The 21,489-nt window shown below is 40.4% G+C and overlaps 1 protein-coding gene across 4 annotated transcripts in view; it reads left to right on the top strand.

Moving 5' to 3' along the window:
- Nucleotides 1-21,489, top strand: part of RGS14 (regulator of G protein signaling 14) — a 90,783-nt gene that overhangs the window by 52,452 nt on the left and 16,842 nt on the right. For 2 of the 4 annotated variants that reach the window (XM_075209191.1, XM_075209194.1), the window contains 6 exons: nt 3,656-3,799; nt 4,395-4,559; nt 7,801-7,930; nt 12,933-13,039; nt 14,670-14,873; nt 16,240-16,319. In XM_075209191.1, coding sequence (XP_075065292.1) covers nt 3,656-3,799; nt 4,395-4,559; nt 7,801-7,930; nt 12,933-13,039; nt 14,670-14,873; nt 16,240-16,319 — 830 coding nt within the window. The remainder of the gene's footprint in view (nt 1-3,655; nt 3,800-4,394; nt 4,560-7,800; nt 7,931-12,932; nt 13,040-14,669; nt 14,874-16,239; nt 16,320-21,489) is intronic. The other 2 variants (XM_075209192.1, XM_075209195.1) reach the window with 2 other exon arrangements.

Below are 21,489 nucleotides of genomic sequence, written 5' to 3'. Positions count from 1 at the left end.
GCCCCTTCAAGTCTTTTTTAAAAATATCCCTCATTCTCTGTTCCATCTGGCAAACTATTCTGCCCTGCGCCCAGGCCCGGCGCTCCCATTAGGTAAGGTTAGGCAATTGCCTAGGGCGCCGGGCTCTGCAGGGCGCCTCAAAATAAAAAAAAAAATGACTATGGTCATTTAAAACTGTGCGGAAATCCACGGGGAGGAGAGGGGTTAAGGGGCTATGAATCTTACCTGCATGAAGCTGCTCCTCTCTGCTCTGTCTTCTCCCCTCCGCTCACTGACAGTGACAGGCCGTGATGATGACATCATCACGGCCCGACAGTGTCTGTGAGTGGAGGGGAGAAGACAGAGCAGAGAGGAGCAGCTTCATGCAGGTAAGATAATGAAAGACATGGGGAGGGGAGCTGAGGGGAGGGTAGCGCAGCACCAATTTTGACAGGGTACCCACGGCGGGGGGCGTCGATTTTTAAAGGGGGGAGCGCCGATTTTCACACTGTGCCTAGGGCGCCAAGGACCCTAGCACCGGCGCTGCCTGCGCCCTATATGGTGATATGATGACTGACCTTGTGACAAGTGACTGTGACATATGCTAACATGTATATGTAAAGTAAAGTGCGAGGCTTTTATAAAAGGGAAGAAGATATGGATGAGAAGCCATATTTAATGTCTAGGACAGTGATGGGCAGCAGTTAAATGCAAAATCTGACAAGATATAAGACAAGAACATCGATCAACAATTTGAAATTTCACACGGTGAAACGGTTTGTTACCGTTATCAAAAAGTACACCACCCCTTTAAGCCATCCGCAGAGTTCCATTCCCTTTTCCCTGTAAAATCAATATATGCTCTTAATCTTTTGTTTGTGAAATATTGAAAGTATTAAAATATCAGAATAATCACTGGATGAAAAAGTCCATTAGACATGTTGTATTGCAGAGGTGACATGCATGTTTTCCTCAGATGTACTTGCCTGGAAACAATGTTTGACTTAGGGAGACAAGACATGCATGATTTAAAAGAGTAAATATGTTATGAAAATTAAAAAAAAAACACTTTACATTGGTGATTCTTAAGGCACTCAATATCCACCACAATACGTGGTTATCATGTGTGGTTCTCACATGTGTGGTTACACATGTGAGACATAAATGGTTTTCTGGGAAGTTGTATTAACATCTGACCACATTCTATGTCTGTTTACTTTCCTGATGATAGAAGTACAGTAGAATACAGTAACCACTTAAATGTACTGTGAATTACTTACGTTCATTATTTATTATTGCTGAATGCAGACAAGCCACAGTAATGCAACTGTTATAGTGCCTACATACAAAAACAAAATTTAGAAATCATTGGCACAATAGTTTAAGACTGCAATAAGATGTTAAGTAGTCAGAGTCCAAATGTATTTGTGATAGTATAGCAAAATACAGGTATTCTGCATACTTTCTATCACCTGCAACCTGTGACAAAGTGTTTTTCAGTAAATCATTCACATACATATGTGAACACCGATCAGCCACAACATTAAAACCACTGATAAATGAATTGAATAACATTGATTATCTCGTTACAATGGCACCTGTTAAGGAGTAGGACATATTAGACAGCAAGTGAACAGTCAGCTCTTGAAGTTGATGTGGAAGCAGGAAAAATGAGCAAGCATAAGAATCTAAGCAACTTTGACAAGGGACAAATTGTGATGGCTAGACAACTGAGTCAGAGCACCTCCAAAATGGCAGATCTTGTGGGGTGTTTCCGATATGCAGTGGTTAATACCTACCAAAAGTGGTCCAAAGAAGGACAACCGGTGAACCGGCACCCAAGGCTCATTGATGTGCTTGGGGAACAAAGGCTAGCCCGTCTGCTCCACACCCACAGAAGATCTACTGTAGCACAAATTGCTGGAAATCTTAGTGTTAGCTATGATAGAAAGGTGTCAGAACACACAGTGCATCACAGCTTGCTGCATATGGTGCTGTGTAGCCGCAGACTGGTTAGAGTGCCCATGCTGAACCCAGTCCTCCACCGAAAGTGCCTACAATGGGCACGTGAGCACCAGAACTGGACCATGGAGCAATGGAACATGGTGACCTTGTCTGATGAATCAAATTTTCTTTTACATCATGTGCGTGTGTGTCCTTTATTTGGGCAAGAAATGACACCAGGATGCACTATGAAAAGTAAGTAAACCAGTGGAAGCAGTGTGATGCTCTGGTCAATGTTCTGCTCGGAAATCTTGGGTCCTGGCATTTATGTGGATGTTATTTTGACACGTATCACTTATGGAAACATTGTTGCAAACCAGATACATCCCTTCATGAAAATGGTATGCCCCGATGGCAGTGGCCTCTTTCAGCAGGATAATGCACCCTGCCACACTGCAAACATTGTTCAGGAAAGGTTTGCGTAACATGAGAAAGAGTTCAAGGTATTGAATTGGCCTCCAAATTCCCCAGATCTCAAAACGATTGAGCATCTGTGAGATGTGCTGGAAAAATAAGTCTGGGCCATGGAGGCCCCACCACGCAACTTCCAGGACTTAGAGGATCTGCTGCTAACATCTCGGTGCCAGATACCAGAGGACATATTCAGAGGTCTTGTGGAGTCCATGTCTCAATGCGTCAGACCTATTTTGGCTGCATGATGGGGACCTACACTATATTAGGTAGTTGGTTTTAATGATGTGGCTGATCAATGTATATAAAATATGCTATATAATACGCTCTTAAAGGAAGAGAAGTGTTAGAACACAAGGACATGTATAAAGTGGAAAACATATATACAGAGGCATTCCGCATGTGAAAAGTGCTGGACTGCACAATCCGGACATAGTTAGGAAAAGTTAGGTGGATAGTGGCTGGGTGCCTGCCTGAAACATATCACTCCAAGGGGTCCACCTCCCACAACCCCTCCAGTACATAGGTAAAGGTCCTCCATCTATACCATATTTTCTCATACGGGTGCGACTATTTTAAAAAAAATAATAATAATAAATATATATTTTTCAGGCTTATGGCCTATAGTATGACATACTCTTAAAACATATCATAATATATGTTACACTTTAAGCGTATCTTACCGAAATGTATGCAATTTGTTATCTTAAGATACGTGCAACTCTGCATGCTAATTAAATTATGTCATTTCAACAAACGTAATTAGTGTCCACATTTCCTAGAATCTCTATTTCTATGGCTAAACTGTCTGCCTATGCAGCCAAGTGTAGACTTATTACTGCACGGTTTACTTGCATTACAGTTGTCTAAGATAATCACAACAAAGTCCTTCTCCTCTGTGGTTTTACCATTGTTGCATTATCAAAACAGTACTTTGACTCTGGTTTGTTTCTCACTCAAAGGAATTATCTTACACTTAGGTACAGCACATGTCACTGCTGTGTCCAATCCCAAAGTACAACTAAATAATGGTTGGTCCTTACATGGATAGTAAAAATGAGCATTATGAAACATAAACCCAGAAACCTCATTTCTTCTTCACCCATACTTTACTATACATTTATTATTATTTTAAGTATACATTCAATAACATCTGCTGTATTAGGTCATAATACTGCATGTTTGAAGTCCATGAACATTAAATACATTAATAAAACAGATCATGGAAATATCATGTTGTCCTTTGACCTATTTTTGACAGCTTTTGCAGGAATCTCGGCGGATCTACGATGAATATCTCTCAAGCAGTTCCTTGTGTCCGGTCAATGTGGATCAGCAAGCACTTATTACAGAGGAGATGCTGGAAAAACCATCTCCTAATCTTTTCAAAGCACAACAATTACAGGTTACAATATCTTGATGTATATGTAGATAGATTTACTAAATATTAATCAGGATTGTGCTTTAAACCATGCAGGATATTTGTTTTTCTTTGGCTTCATGTTTAGTCACCCCTATATAATTATAGAAATATGTAAATATAGCAAATATATATGGAATAAAAAATTCTCTAATAGAAGTTCTATCAGTGGTCTCCCTATACAGCACTGTGCTTTGGTGAGTAGTGGCTACATGTTTCCATATACTTAACAATCTAGTTGCAGTTGGGTTCTTGGGTCAACAATTATATATCTATATTTAACACGGTTAATTTGGTTCAGGGCTCACTTACCAGGCAAAACACTGTAAGGGGAGGTGGCTTTTAATGTTGATAATTTACTTTTTGCTTGAGCTGCAGTGAAATGTTCGGTTGAGACCAAGTTATGTTTAGTAACATGGTTCCTATGTGAAAATGTAATTTGGGGTTTAGTGATCCTTTAAGTGTGTGCATTGTTTATATTGCTGTATCATGATGAGATGTACATTTGATAATCGTAACTCTCCATAGAATATAAAGAAAATATGTGAATTTTCACTTTCTCTGATTTTTATCACATTAGATATTCAACTTGATGAAGTTTGACAGCTATGCTCGCTTTGTAAAGTCCCCTTTGTATCAAGAATGCATGTTGTCGGAGGTGGAAGGGCATCCTTTGCCAAAGCTTAACTCTGCACCCCCAAGCCTGAGTTCCAGCTGCACGGCTGTTACCTCCAGAGCAGTGAAGGTAAGTAGAGAGAGTTTAAGGCATGTCATCATAATCACCATCAACATTTATTTATATAGTGCCAGCAAATTTCATAGTGCTTTACAATTGGGAACAAACATTAATAAAACAATACTGGGTAATACATACAGACAGAGAGGTAAGCTTACAATCTATGGGACAATGGGAGTTTGAAACACAAGGGCATGTGCTACATCATATTGCACACTGGAGCAGCTAGAATGCAAAGGTAGAAGTATTGAGTGGACTGTGTGTGTAGCAATGTTGGTCAGAAGGTTGTTGTCTTGTGTTAGCAGTGTAGAGGGTGGTAATAGGGTAACCTAGGTGGATTAAGATGATGGTTGAGGAATATCATAAGCTTGTCTGAAGAGGTGGGTTTTCAGAGAACGCTTGAAGGTTTGAAGACTAGAGGAAAGTCTTGTTGTGTGAGGGAGGGAATTCCACAAAGTGGGTGCAGCTCGAAAAAAGTCCTGTAACCGAGAATGGGAGGATGTGATGAGAGTGGAATAGAGACGCAGATCTTGTGCAGAACAGAGGTGTCGAGTTGGGAGATATTTTGAGACAAGTGAGGAAATGTATGTTGGTGCAATTTTGTTGACAGCCTTGTATGTTATTAGAAGAATTTTATATTGGATTCATTGAAATACAGGCAGCTAATGTAGAGACTGACAGAGTGGCTCAGCAGGAAGAACGGTTTGCAAGGAAAATCAATCTAGCCGCTGCGTGCAAATAAGATTGTCGGGGTTCAAGTCTGACTTTGAAAAGCCCAGTAAGGAGGGAATTGCAATAGTTGATGCAGGGGATGATGAGTGCATGAATTTAGGTTTTTGCAGTGTCTTGTGTGAAATATGTGCGTATTCTGGAAATGTCAAAAGGAGTGTTTCCATTTTCTTCTACGTAATTAGTTTGATTAATCCAGATAAATCAAGTAAGCTGATATTCTAGGAAGTCTAAGCAATCATAATCTATTTACAGTACCATGAAAAAGTAATTATCACTATCTAATTTTCTGAATTATTTTATACTTGCCATAGAGAATTTAGTCAGACCTATAAATAAGTTGTGGTTGTATAAAGAGAAGAGTATGAAAGACAAATACACCGAGTTTTGGTGCTTATTTTTCTCTGGTGTGCAAGGTAATCCAGCACTGTCTCTCTTCTAAATGCAACCCAATTTAAGCAATAAGTATGGCCTGTTGTTTGAATACTTTGGTTAATATACAGACAAGAGTTAGTCCAGCCCTACCATCTATAAATTTGATTAACTTTGACCCTTACTCTCACAGTGAACATGTCAGCACAGATGATTTGATTTGCCAAAATTCACCCTCAAGAGCTCTGGAACAATGTTCTATTGAATACAAAATATTCTAGTGAGGGGAAAATGTAACTTTTTGGTCCTGTTATGCCAATAGAAAATGTAATGCGACTTTCCACTGTATGAACCTCACACCAACATGGTCATGCATGCAACTTAGTGGGGTTTAAGTCTCGACTTTGACTAGGCCATTTCAACACTTCAAAATTCTGGTGTGTTATTCAGGTCAATGCAAACATTAACACTAAGGGCTAGATTTACTAAGCTGCGGGTTTGAAAAAAGTGGGGATGTTGCCTATAGCAACCAATCAGATTCTAGCTGTCATTTTGTAGAACGTACTAAATAAATTAAAGATAGAATCTGATTGGTTGCTATAGGCAACATCCCCACTTTTACAAACCCGCAGCTTAGTAAATCTAGCCCTAAGTGTTAATGTTTGCATATGCTTGTTGCATCAGGAACTGATCAATTTGCCATCATTGAAGGAACCAAGCTTTGCTCTGTATCAGAGACTGTTAGCCCACCAATTCTTTAGATGAAGCTGAATCCTACGGCAAGGCAGTGGCCTGAACAACACACCAGAATTTTGAAGTGTTGAAATGGCCTAGTCAAAGTCGAGACTTAAACCCCACTAAGTTGTTGTGGCAGCATCTGAGACAGGCACTTGATGAACTGTCACTTATTTAAAGCTGTTCTGTAAGGAAGAATGGGCTAAAATTTCACAAGAGCGATGTGAGAGATTGATCAATAATTACAAGAAATTTCTGGGTGCAGTTACAGTTGATAAAAGTGGAGTAGTCAGTTATTATAAATAATTAATAAAAGTGAAAAATGTGCTTCTCAAAGTGCAACTTGCTTGGATTTTATACTTGCTAATTATAGCATCTGCAGAGGTACAACATTCAGCATCTTCAGATGGATTGCATATACTTTTGCTCCACATATTAAAACAAGGTTTAATTTTGGGATTATTTACATGCAATTAAAGAGCTGGATTTCGCACATTCCGTCAGCATTCCCTGTTTAGCTGTCGGCTGAAGAGCATTTTTTCTCTCCACAAAAAATACTTGTGACATGTACAAAATACAGTTTAATTGTCCTATTACTGTAATGTAGGGCTGGCACAAATCTTGTGGGCATCCTAGCTAGCTACCCCTACCAACCAACTCCAATTTTGAGAAGCAACGCTTCCCGCTCAGAGATGGTATCCTCTTGAGCATTACACCCCACTGCTTCTCACATTTGCAGGCAAGAGTTTGGGGGAGGCATTCTCTGCTTCTCAGACTGGGAGTATGGTGCTGGTTTGTGAGATCATAGCCAAGCGCCAAACTTCCAGCGTAACACTTACATTACGGAGTAGCAGCCGACAGTCTCACATGTAAGAAGCTGCAGGTTGCTTTCCTCATGTCAGTGTCCGGAGCTCTTGGTGGGGGCGGCACGGGGGCATTAGAAACACTGAATGAGTGACAATATATGGGTTTGCCTAATGGTAGAGCTGGCTTTAATGGTTAATGAGGGTAATGTGAACAATGTTTTAGGAGACATTCGGAAAGTTGAAATTAATGAAGAGGTGGTCTTAGAGTGGTAGATGGATGGATTTTCGAATTTACATTCTTTTCTGTTTCCAGTTTAATGTAGCAGTTCCAAAAATGGAATGAAGACTCTGGGCATGCTGTTCATTATATGTGTGATAGGCCCATTGTCACATATAGGAATGTATTGCATTGTTATTCAGAAAGGCTCATTATTCCATTTGGCTACTTTTTGGGTGTTGCATATCTTTCATTGATATATAAAATCCAATAAGTATTGCAGTTTCTTTTTGTTCACTTATTTTGGATAATATCAATTATTGGTTGAATAACTGATGCAATAATTTATAATTTTTGGCTGCAATTGTAATTAAGCATATCTGTCGTTAAGAAAAAAAAGCTAAGACCGGGGAAGTCTCTGCCTATTGGTGTTGAGGCAAGTGGAACGGACAACTTAACGGATGGCCCCAAAATCAACAGGAGGTCTTTCAAGAAGAAGGATAGGAAAGGGAATGTTACAGGTAATATTAGTTTATCTAACTAAGTGTATTTTAAAGACATTTTTTAAGTAATATATCCCATTGGACAATAATCTAGTTTGCATAACATAAGGGATTTCTTTATAACATTTCACAAACATTTGCACTAAAGAATAGCAGTCAAATAGACATTTTATTTAATTTTCCAACTTGCACTATACAGATAAAAGCTATTTGCTGATTGGTTGTTGTGTTTAATCTAAAAACAATGTCATTAATTGACGTATTGTTTTCATTTTTTTATATTGGATTGTGTTTTTTCTTAAACCACATCATCATCTGCTCCGCAGCACGAATGGTTATCTGTTTTGCAAAAATATGTAACAAGGTAAAAAACTAATAGTAGTTGTGGTTGCCTGCCAAGTTTCTTCACTATTGTTATGAATAAGGATGAGAGGAAAGTGAGAACTCCGACTACCATATTTTCAAACAGAATTTATAAGTCACATTAAATCTCCCACTTACAAGTAAGTAGGTTACAGACAATAATATATACTTATGATGCCAACAGAAGATAGCAGGAACGATAATAATGATAATTTGCAATTCATGTATTTAGCAACCAAGGGTTATGAATAAACAAAAATGTGTGGAGTTCCCTTTTAAGTAACAGTCCTCACTGTCCTCAACAACAACTGCATTTGTCTGACTGAACAGGGTTTAAATTATAGACCACACATATGATAAAACATACAAAAGTACTCTGCAGTAATAAAATAATATCACTCCTCTCTTTGACAAGTACTAATTTCAGTGATGTGTTGTGTCTGTGTGTTTGTGTGTGTGTGTGTGTGTGTATGTATGTGTATAAATATCTATCTATCTATAGATATATATAGATATAGATATATTCAAATCACAGTTGCTGGAATACTCACGATTTCTGGAATACACACTAGCTCTAATAATCACAGCTGCTGGAAAACACAATGGCTGGAATAATCACAATTGCTGGAGTACACACTAGCTCTAATACTCCCAATTGCTCAAATACACACTAGCTGGAATACTCACAGTTGCTGGAATACTCACGATCTCTGGAATACACACTAGCTCTAATAATCACAATTGCTGGAATACGCACTAGCTCTAATACTCCCAATTGCTCAAATACACACTAGCTGGAATACTCACAATTTCTGGAATACGCACTAGCTCTAATAATCACAGCTGCTGGAATACACAATGGCTGGAATACTCACAATTGCTGGAATACACGCTAGCAGATAGGCATATCATCAACATTTCCTAATAAAGTGCACGGGTTAACTTTGTTATGATCCATACAAGTATGCATCACTCATGAAGAAGATCACAAGAGCTGAGAAATTGACTAAAATGGACTGCCCAATGGGGTTTAATTAGCCTCCTGGAGCTTTCCAATCACAAAGCCGCCTCTCTGCCCACTGATTGTTATGGACTTGTCAGTTATCCTGGTAACTAAGAGAAATCATACATGGAAGGACAGCAGACATTTCAATCTTGTGCATGGTTGGAAAGCTTGTACACAGCAGTTTTATTGTATATTGTAAGATGATTGGTTTAAGACTTATTCCTATGAGAAAAGCTATATGCCCAAAGTCTTGCGAAGCGCATTTTGCACAGCTGTGTATAGCTGTGAGCAATACAGCAATAATATAGGCATATGGCTGTTATACTTGTTCAAAGTACTGGTATAATTGTTGGTGAAACTACAGGTATATCCGTTATGCCCTTACTGGCCCCAGTGCCAAAGTAAAGAACATAAGGTTGAAATGACCAATGTAACAAAAATAATATTGTCCATCAGACAGGTGGAAAATATTCATGTTATGACCTTGCTTTAGTTTGTTTAAGTACTACACAACTATTGGTTCAGGCTCAAATGGCTGCCACCATCTCTGTCTGGGTAATATAGAATTGTGGACTTCACTCTCATGAAGATGATAACTGTATATGAATATGTGCACTTCTTAACTTATCTTATATGGAATCTCCCCCTAATTATTTTGACTCCCCTTCCAGAGTAATCTGTTTTCTTACCTTCATTTTATTACATATTAGAGATACTCTATTTCCAGCTTTTAGCGCTGGCCTCATTAATTCCAGGATTTACACATTGTTCATATCTCAGCTCCTTAGAGTCGGTTTGACAACATGACAGTGTTCCATCTCCCCCACACTGCTGTGCTATTATCCTGGTAGTACTATATAGTTTGGTCACAAGTAATGCATGATATTGGCACAGCACTGAAGAGTGCGGTGGAGATGGACCGGTCCGCTGTCATACAATCAAACTCTAAGAAGCTGACAGCTTAGATGCTGCAGAGTACAAAGCCTGGGGTGATCATGGTCACTTCTGTAGGATCGAAATAGAGTAGGGATTACTAATATAACTAAGGTGAAAACTACTTGAAAGGTTCACTATTCATGTAAATTAGAATTCTGCTATGTTAATCTCTTCATTGCTGCTGGGTCTTGTGCATGTCGCAGTTTAAGGGTGTTTGTAGGGTAGAGGAGTTGGGTTAATGCAGGGGCTGGGGGGCAGTGGGGCATATGCTCCCTGGACCAGTCCCATAGTGTGCTACCTGTAGTTTTTTTCATTTAAAAAGTTCCTAACAGACTGCAGAGCTGAGTCTCGCCCCCCTAACCCAGGCTAAAATTTCCCAGCTAGCCCGTGGGTGGATGCTCTTGCTTCAGAAGTGTCAGGCTTCAGCCGTGAACTAGAAGCCACTAACCGGTATTAGCACTACTGAACTAGCAGGTGCGGAGTCTAACGTGCCCCTGATGTTCGCCAGGGACCCCCGCAAGGAGGTTTGGACTTCGCTGCTTGAGGCACGCAGGTCGCGGTCCTACTAGCCAGTTGCTGGTGTAGCGGTCTGGGTCGGAAGCCAATCGGGAGGCGAGGTACAATAGGAGAATCCTAGAGGATAGTCAAACAGGCCAAGGTCACGAAACAATATGGGGCAGACAGAATGGTGGATGGTCGACAAGCCGGGTCACAACAGGAGAGCGCAGAGATGACAGAATGGTCAGGAGAGCTGGGTCACAACAGGAATAACACAGGGAAACGCTGGAGTCAGGAACCTGTTGCTCTGGCACCCTAATGGCGCCAGAGCCAGGTTTAAATAGAGGCAGCAACTCAGTGATTGGAGGAGGCTGAGGAGAGGCACGCTGCGTGCAGGGGTAGTGTCCCGTTGCTAGGCAAGGGGACGGAGCAGGGCGCATGCGCCTGACAGTGAGGTCCGGCAGAAGCCGCCGTGCGCCTGTTGCTAGGCAACAGGGCGCCCCGCCCAGAGTCAGCAGGCGTCCGTCCCTGTATGGCAGGGAAACAGTGGGGACGGAGCCTGACAAGAAGCACTAGAAACACCATTTTGACATACACCCGTCCCTAAAGTGATGCAACCACACACCCCCTTTTGGAATTTTAAATGTTGGAATGTATGCCATCGGGGAGGGGGCATTTATGAAAATTATTATGAGAAATGACATGTTACTCATATCAACCAATCATACTCTGTCATTTTCTAGTGCAGTATAGAAAATTAAATAAAACATCTGAATAGTTGCTATTGGCAATGGCATCATCTTTCTTTGCACCAGCCATAAATCATAAATGGAACCCAAAGTTGATAAATGCAGTACTGCATATTCAGTTTGTTACTATAACTGCATGGTAAATTAAGCATTTTTAATGCCCTCGGGTACATAGACTGATTTGTATTTTATTCAAATCAGTTGTCCTGAAAACCTGTTATGAATATTATAATATTGCCCAAGGGCACAGCACTACCTGCCTTGAACCTTTTTTATTTTACCAAAACATTTTAAAAATAACTTTTTATCACTTTCAACTGGTTTCCAGTTACTGGCATAACCGGTTTACTTGCTTCTTGTAGACAGCCTCTTCTTCCACGGAAAGAGTAAACTCATAACATAGAATTGAAAAAGTAATATGAAACAGTTTTATTTACACACCTATTACTACAGTGTGGAAAGGTTTCTATGCCGCTGTTGCCAGTGTTGTTTTAGGGTAAGAGCTCTCTTGTCTAAAATAATGTGAAGGTCTAATGAGGAGTGTTGCTCACCTCACAGAGTCAGGTGACAATGCACAGCACATGGCTCTGTTACTATAGTCAGTGACCACTCAGAAGTCACATAGAATATGGTGTCCTCTACTGTAAAGTAAAAGGCATATTAAAGCTCAACTCAGATTTAAGTGACTTGAACAACAACACTTAGCCTGCAGCTTTGTGCCCTTATATGGCCACAGAACTGATAGCGTCCTTATATCCTACACTAGATGTACATTATTCTCTATATTTACTTTAGTAATTTAAAACAGATTTCACTGGCTAATGAAAAGCAAAGTTTGACTTCTTGCATTGTGTCCTAATACAAGTAGAATATACAACATGACTTTCAGTCCTGAGGAAAAGTGTGGTTTGGGAAAAGTCTACCCCACCTGAATTCAACTTGCTGAGTATGTTAACACATGTTGTGATTGCTAGAAACCACAGATTCATATGGTGGCTATATGTATTATATATTCATGTCTGTTTTATTTGCATAAAAAGAATTTCCATTCACTCTGTCAATATCATGTATAAAAAAAATGCTTCTTGTCAAACCAGCCATACTATCCAGTTAATAGTTTTTCAAAGATTAAAAAGGTCTGCATCTCCATCTGTTGGCCCAACATAGTGATGAGCCAGTGTACCTTTTTATTTTATTGCATTTTTACTGTTAATGGTTAAAACCCACTTCACCTTTAAATCGACCAATGCATTGATCTGCTATCTGATAGACATGTGACAGTTTTGACACCACACATAAGGCACATTATGTCATGTAGTGTATGTGACCAGCATAAAACCTGCGTATGTAGAAACAATATTTACCCGTTCTGCACCATGGCCATATAAGATGATATTGAATTTAATGTGACAAACCGATTTCTTTCTCCTAGATCCATGTACTAATTAGAATATACTTATTTTCATAGACACCTTAGACGGCAATGGACCCTTATCTCGACGTAAATCGGAAGGATCTCTGAATTCTGCTACTAGCCTGGACCTAAACACCATCTCCTCATTCTCTGGCAAAGAGGTATATAACTCAAGCCTCACTTCTGCAGAAATAAGTTGTTTTTCAAGCCAGTTCAGAGACATATTCATTGTGCAAATGTGGTTCCATTTGCACAACGTAGGTGCACAACAATGTTCCCTATAAGTTTTAAAATACGTAAATTGATTTTTTTCCAGTAAGCAAAAAATCCTAAAAGGGATTACTTGCGAGTAATTCAAGGGGCGGAAATATTAAACAGTGAGTGTGGTTCTATAACATAGTGGGTGCTCAAAAAGTGCATACATGTTCTGAACAGCATAATAAAGCACATTATACTTAACAATTGCCACTATTGTCCTACTGAGCAATGGCTAGGATTATCATTTCCAGCAAATTACTTTCATTTCCATACCCTGCAAGTCTTGCTATATACATTAATTGCAGCATGAATCCTCATGCTCTTAGCCTAGGTATGTCTATATTAATAGGTTATTTATGTGTTATACTGTAACTAGGCAAGAGCATTATATTCTTATCATTTCGTTGTTTAGCCTTTAATATTTAATCTTTTTGAATTTATTCAGCTGTCAAGTTAATACATTGTTGCCTTTCATTCACCACTTGTCACCAATGCAGTGTTAACGCCCTTTGCAATCACAGTGGTGATACTTGGTAGCATGCTTTTAATGATAAACTAGTATATTTTTGTTGTAGGTAAACACACCATTGCCATGTACAGACATTGTAAACATGCTTCAGATGAGGAACAAATCCCTTTTGCATTTGAGGAGGTTGCATGTTACACATGTGCTAAGCAGAGTAAAAGAGGAAACTTTCTTGCTGTGTTTCCTTACACAGTTGTAAAATTGGATGTTGCAATGAAAGATGACAGAAAAGAGTGGAGTTGAAAAACAAAACTAACAACATAGCCCCTGGTTTACTCTTGTACTGTTCTTTCCTGCTCAAAACCAATTATTGGCATCGTTGGACAATGCAGCAATTCTCATATATTCTGCTTTAGTTATGCCTCATTGTAGTAAGGAAAAAATATTCCCCTACAAATAGATCTAACATACCATTGATTTGTGACACAAAACAATACAGATTTTTTTTCTCCATTTCAATCCATACTGTATTTATCTGTATATGTAATTGGTCTATATAATGGAACTGATGTACCTATTTCCAGTCTTACATTTATAAAACTAGAAAGCTATCATTAACTTCTGTAGTTCATACTGCAATGTGTTTGTTGTGTTCAGCTCTGATAGTATCCTGAGCTGTGTCTTAGATTGAGCCGTAGATTAGTTGCACCTTATGCTGCATTCGTAGACTTAATAGCAGGGTGTTGGTGTGCATGATATGGTGGCATGTAATTGGATATAAGCAGATCATGTGAGCCTTCCTCTGGTTTACAAGTACCGCCCAGTTTGTCCATTTAGCCCACACTGTTATAGGTCATTTAGTCTCTCCAGCCAGATGACTATAAAATAAAGGCGTGTGCTTTTTTTCTCTAACTGTTTACTCAACCACTTAATCTGTTCAGAATAAAATGGTTTAAAACGGAAAATAAAAATCTGCTCACAGTTACTCATGTCTTTTACTGTTGTTTTCAAATTTTATTTTTGAATTCTTTTCTCCAGTAGCTTATTCCTTGTAATTATCCTTTCAGAATGACAGCGACAGCCTAAGTAACATGGAACGTGAAGCAGAGAACAGACATATCAAATACTGCTGTGTCTATCTCCCAGATGGCACGGCCTCACTCACAGCTGTCAGACCAGGTCTAACCATACGTGAAATGCTGGCTGGAGTCTGTGAGAAAAGAGGATACAGTCCTTCAGATGTGAAAGTATACCTAGCAGGAAATGAACAGGTATTTGTACAATTAGTCTCTCCCGTGTGGACCACTATAGTGAGAAATAGCAAAGAGTAGTTCAAATGTTTTGGACTGTTCAAACATGGTATGATGATACAGGATGAAATGCTGCACTTGAAATGAGGCCAAGGTGGTCCATCCAATCAGGTACAGTCTTCCATTCTCCACCATCCTATTAACATGGACAGATCTTACAGATCTGTCTATGGCATTAATATGATCACAAAATGCGCTCTTGTCAACTATGGGGGATCCTTTGGGGGATCCTGGCTGAACTATCTATGGAGGAGAATGTTTGAGGGGGATAACACCTGAAAAATTTAACATCTCCTTTAAAAGCCATACTGAGTATATTCGTATGCTTCTCAAGAAGTAGTGGTGTCATTTAAATATTGGGCAGATCCCTGAAGAATTAGTGAATGTATAATGTACAAATACTAAAAGTAATAGTAGAGATCTGAAAAAAGAACATTAAAGTTGTGAATGACACAAATGTAAAGGTTCAATTTTTTTAAAGTGTAACTGTATTAAGTATCCTCTAAAGTTTACTTTTGTTATAGGAAATAATGCCTCCTGCCCTACTGCAGTTAACCAGATTGAGCACCTTGTTCCTAGTTGATTAGCGATACACAGATTTCTAGCTTCCGGTTGTTTTTCACTATAGATGGAATTCTGTAATTTGCAAACTGCCCACTAGATGTCAGTTTTGCTCTATGTTTCAACCTAACTATTGACACATTAAGATCTACATTTGTTTATTGGTATATATTTCCCAGGTACACTTTGCTGCTGCTGGGCATGTATATGTGTAAAGATTATATTTTCTATTTCTATATATTACGTGTGCATGAATTTGTACATGCAAGTCAAACTGTAGATATATGCTATTAATACAACTGTATAGTATTTTAAACAATTTAAATTTAATTAATTAATCTTAGTTACAAACAGAGTTTTGCATATGATAAGTTAAACAAAAGAAGGGATTTGGTGCAAATGTCATTATTAAACAACATTGTAAGGGACAATTAATTAATTCTATGGACAAATAATTGAAGTGGTTATTGAATAAAACTCACTGACAAATAAACTGTATTTTCCCTTTAAAAGTATTTGTAACGGGTCAAGCAATACTGTACAAACGTTCCTATGAGTTTATACGTGTATTTAAAAATATAAAAGTTATTAAACATGGTTTTGCTACATTTCAAACAATATTTTCTTTTTTATAGTTACAACATGTATATATGTTTCTAAAACCTACAACTAAGTCTCAAGAACAGAAAGTTATCCTATAAGTTAAAGTACATGTCAACAGTCTTTTTAATGTACATAATTTGATCTGTGCTTGACTTTTCTCTAGAAGAAGGTGTTAGCTCTGGATCAGGAATGTATGATTCTTACGGACAAGGAGGTAATGCTGGAGAACAGAATCAGTTTTCAGTGAGTTGAGCTCCTTGCACTTAATGTCACTTCTCTTCTGGCAATTGTTTTATAGTTAAAAAATAATTCCACATTAGATTTAAAAGGAATCTGCCTACTTACTTTACCAGAACGGCAGTCATCGGTCCCCCCGGCTAAATAATATAGCGCCATAGGGAATTTCATAAAATACTGAAGTGCTAAATAATATTGGCCTTCGATATAAAAATAGTCGGTCAATGAACATATCAACATGCACAATACAAAATAAGACTGAACATAGCCTCCATTTGCCTGATTACACATTTTCCAGTTAATGCTGAGTATATATGCAGGATGTAATGACCCTTTCCTGAGCTCCTTACATCAGAGACCACTCAGGCCAATACCAGTAGACAGCGTATGTAAAATATCAATCTATATTTAATCATTTCTACTTCATTATGTATAAAATATACACATATGTGACACCAAATAAATATTATTACAATTATTATTGTTTATTTATGTTACCACTACATTCTGCAGCATCATACAGTGGGAATTAGAGCACATTACAAAGATGTAGTGAACCAACAGGCAAAATACAAAACAGTCAAGAAGCATAAATTCAAGAATAACAAGGAACTGTACATAAAACATAAGGTATAGAGTATACAAGGTGCTTGATACAAGGATCACCACTGAGAGAAGACATTTAAATTAATTTAAATATTAAAATATTGTTTTATTAAGATTGTCTTAATCTAATTAATAAAAACATGGGTCTCTACCTCAATCAGTTAGCTCTGTTACCTGTTACTTAGAATACAGTAGTAAAATATAACACAAGATAACATATTGCATGAAAATGTGTATGTGTATACACAGGAAACAAAATATGATCCAATATATATAATTAGCCCAATGTGCTTGTTATAGAAGTGACATATTAATAAACATATTTACAGCCCATGGTGTAGACAGGAATGTATAAGTAGCTGATTCTGCCCTTGATATTGTCAGTGAATATGCCATATATTTTTCCCCCATAAAAAAACAACAACAAAAACTGTGAAAATAAATAAAATTACATAGAAACATTTCTCTGCTGTCCCTTGGACATTGCTGTCTATGGCCTAGTGTGCCTGAAAAGCTACAATAAATTCAGTCCATGAGCTGTCAGTCCATGAAATATTGCATATTTCATATTGCATTTTCATTCTGCATTTACCTGAAGTTCATCTTTAGCTCACTTTATCATGTTGTTTTGTACTCTATTTTATCTTATTGTTTGTATTCTAGGTTAATTTCACTTGCAATTCATTTTAATTTTATGTGCTTTTCATTTCATTCATTTTATCCACACTGTATTTTAATTTTTACTGCGTTTCTAATTTTGCTGCATCTCATATTGTTTTTGCCACAGCCTTTGTTCCTGCCCTGCACCATGCCGCCCCGCTCCTTTCCTATACCTATCCTCTCCCCTAGCCCCCTTCTCTGGCCCAACTCTCACTGCCCCACCTCCGACCCTCCCCCTCGCTCCATTAACCAAGAAAATCTCATCCGCATCTCCCCAGTTCCCTCCCTCCCTTTCTCATGTGCCCTCTGGAACTCCAGGTCCATCCAAAACAAACTATCCTCCATCCATGACCTCTTCATCTCCAACTCTCTAAATCTTCTTGCCATCACTGAAACCTGGCTTACTTCTTCTGACACTGCCTCACCTGCTGCTCTCTCCTACGGGGGCCTCTCCTTCACCCACTCCACCAGACCGGACGAGCGTCCAGGAGGTGGAGTGGGCCTCCTCCTGTCTCCTAACTGCACTTTTCGGGTCATTCCCACCTTACCTTCCCTCTCCTTCTCCTCCTTTGAAGTTCACTCCATCCGTCTCTTCTCCCCTATCCACCTCCGTGTCTCCATCATCTACCGTCCCCCTGGCCCCACCTCCCTTTTCCTCGACAACTTCGCCGCCTGGCTCTCCCACTACCTTTCCTCTGACCTCCCCTCCATCATACTTGGCGACTTTAATATCCCCATTGACAACTGTTCTGACCCCGCCACCATCAAACTTCTCACCCTTTCCTCCTCCCTAGGTCTTACTCAGTGGACCTCCTCCCTCACCCACTGTCTTGGTCACTCCCTTGACCTTGTCTTCTCTCATCTCTGTGATCTCTCTGACTTCTCCAACTCTCCCTTCCCACTCTCTGACCACCATCTACTCTCCTTCACTCTCTCCTCCTCCCCTTCTCCCGCCCCGCCTAAAGCCACCCTCACTAGGCGCAACCTTGATGCTATCGACCCTACCTCTTTCTCCTCCTCTATTGAAACTCTCCTATCACCTCTTCCCTCCCTGGCCTGTCCTGATCAGGCGTCCTCTCTCTACAACCTCTCCCTCACTACTGCCCTTGACGGAGTCGCCCCGGCCCCCTCTATCCGCAGACGCCGCCTTATTCCCCAACCATGGCACTCCAAACTCACCCGTTTCCTCCAAAAGTACTCTTTCACTGCCGAACGCCTCTGGAGAAAATCTCGTTCTCTAGGTTGACTTCCTTCACTTCAAATTCATCCTCTCCTCTTTCTGCTCTGCCCTCTCCCTCGCTAAACAAACCTTCTTCAAGTCCCTCATTTCTTCTCAGTCCTCCCATCCCCGCCGCCTCTTTGCCACCTTTAACTCCCTACTCTCTCCGCCACCTTTTTCTCGTCCAAAATTGAGGCCATCAAACTGAACATCTCCTCCTCCCCTTCCCCCGCCACCCTCATTGCTTCACCTCCCCCCCCCCCCAACAACCAACTCTGGTGCTCCTTTTGCCCCACTACAGGTGAAGAAGTCCGCTCCCTTATTCTCTCTTCCCCACCCTCTACCTGTCCTCTCGACCCCATCCCCTCTCACCTCCTTTGCTCTCTCTCTCCCACTGCCTGTTCTTACCTCGCTAACCTCTTCAACTTATCTCTTTCCTCTGGTCCCCTCCTCTTTTAAACACGCTCTAATCTCTCCTATCCTCAAAAAACCCAATCTCGAGCCCACCTCTCTTGCTAATTATCGCCCTATCTCACTACTCCCCTATGCCTCCAAATTACTCGAGCGGATAGTCTGCAGCCGCCTCGCCAGACACCTCTCCGACTATTCCCTCCTTGACCCTCTCCAATCTGGCTACCGTCCCCTCCACTCCACCAAAACTGCCCTGGCCAAGGTTACTAATGATCTCCTATCGGCCAAGTCCAAGGGTCACTTCTCACTATTTATTCTCCTTGACCTCTCCTTAGCCTTTGACACTGTGGACCACCCCCTCCTGCTGCAAACCCTTCTCTCTCTTGGCCTCTCTGGATCTGTCCTTGCCTGGTTCACCTCATACCATGCTAACTGCTCCTTCTCTGAATCCACGTCTGGTTCTTCCTCCTCCCCCTACCCTCTCCCTGTAGGTGTCCCGCAGGGCTCTGTTCTCGGCCCTTTACTCTTCTCGCTCTATACTTCCTCACTTGGCGCTCTCATCTCCTCCTTTGGTCTTCAGTTTCACCTGTATGCTGACGACATTCAACTCTACATCTCTTCTCCTGATCTTTCCTCCACCCTCCTCTCTCAGGTATCTGACTGCCTCTCCGCCATCTCCTCCTGGATGTCCGCGCGTTTTCTTAAAATCAATATCTCCAAAACTGAACTCATTGTCTTTCCTCCACCCAGACTCCCTTCCCACCACGACCTCTCTATTGTCGTCAACAACACTACCATCTCCTCTGTCACCCAACTCTGCTGCCTAGGCGTCACCCTTGACTCCTCTCTCTCTTTTGCCCCCCACATTCTTTCCCTTGCCCAGTCCTGTCGCTTCCAACTATGCAACATCGCCCGCATCCGTCCCTTCCTCTCTCAGGATGCCACCAAAACCATCATCCACGCACTCATTATCTCCCGCCTGGATTATTGCAACCTTCTCCTCACTGACCTCCCCCACTCCCATCTCTCCCCCCTCCGCTCTATACTCAACGCGGCTGCAAGACTCATCTTCCTCTCACGCCGCTCCTCCTCTGCCTCCCCCTACACTGGCTTCCCTTCCCCTATAGAATCCTCTTCAAGCTCCTCACCACCACTTACAAGGCTCTCTCCCACTCTACTGCCCCCTACATCTCTAACCTCCTCTCCATACCCACTCCTGCCCGCTCCCTGCGCTCAGCCAAAGATCGCTGCCTCTCCTCCTCTCTTATCACTTCTTCCCACTCCAGAATCCAAGACTTTTCCCGTGCAGCCCCCCTTTACTGGAACAACCTCCCTTGTTCCATCCGTCTCTCTCCTACTTTGTGCTGCTTCAAACGTGCACTGAAAACTCACCTCTTCCGCAAAGCCTACCAACCATCTACTTAACCACCTCACCTTCTCCACTCGCTCTCCCTTCTCTCTTCTGGCTCCCCTTGTGCCTGTTTCTGTCTACCCTCCTTTAGGATGTAAACTCACATGAGCAGGACCCTCTTCCATCCTGTCTCCTAACCTGTTCTTCTGCTTCGTGCTTATTGCAGCAGCCTGCCTGGAGTTTCTGAAGTATTGGTATTTTTGTTCATTGTTCTGTACTGTTTCACCCTGTATAGTCTACTGTTTGTACTGTGTACGGCGCTGCGGAAATCTTGTGGCGCCTAACAAATAAATGATAATAATAATCAGAAAGACACTGTATGCTTATTTAATGCATTTCAAAACATATTCCAAATCTATACCATTTTAAAACCATCACACTAACTTAGAGCAGAATGGAGTATTTCCGCCCATATGCAGAGCTGTACACATCTCAAGATGTGTCCCCCTCTCCATCATCAGCATATGCTCCTAGTTTACTATAAGTCAGAGATATCGCACACAATATGCACTGCATAAACTGGTGTACATGCCACTCCGAATCATCCCCAATGTCCCAAACACATACATTATGAAATAATATAAATAGAAGTTACTAGTAAATATTACATATCCAAAGACTGTAAGTGCTGTTCTTAAGATTCACAAATTATATAACTTAATGTTTTATAGTTGACAGTGATGTAAATCACTTGACATATACTGTGTTGTAATTGCTATCATGTCACTACAAAATAAATGGCTCAAACAGTATTAAACAAGTTCATTCAAAATGTCTATACTACATCACCAATAACATTAAACTATAATTATTTTCTATTCGTGATTCTTATTCCACACATAACAATGTCCTATATGGTTTATTATTCT

The sequence above is a fragment of the Mixophyes fleayi genome, chromosome 4 (genome assembly GCF_038048845.1).
Source record: "Mixophyes fleayi isolate aMixFle1 chromosome 4, aMixFle1.hap1, whole genome shotgun sequence".
NCBI lineage: Eukaryota > Metazoa > Chordata > Amphibia > Anura > Limnodynastidae > Mixophyes > Mixophyes fleayi.
The sequence above is the reverse complement of the archived record's forward strand: the minus strand, read 5'-3'. Positions and strand labels throughout refer to the sequence as shown.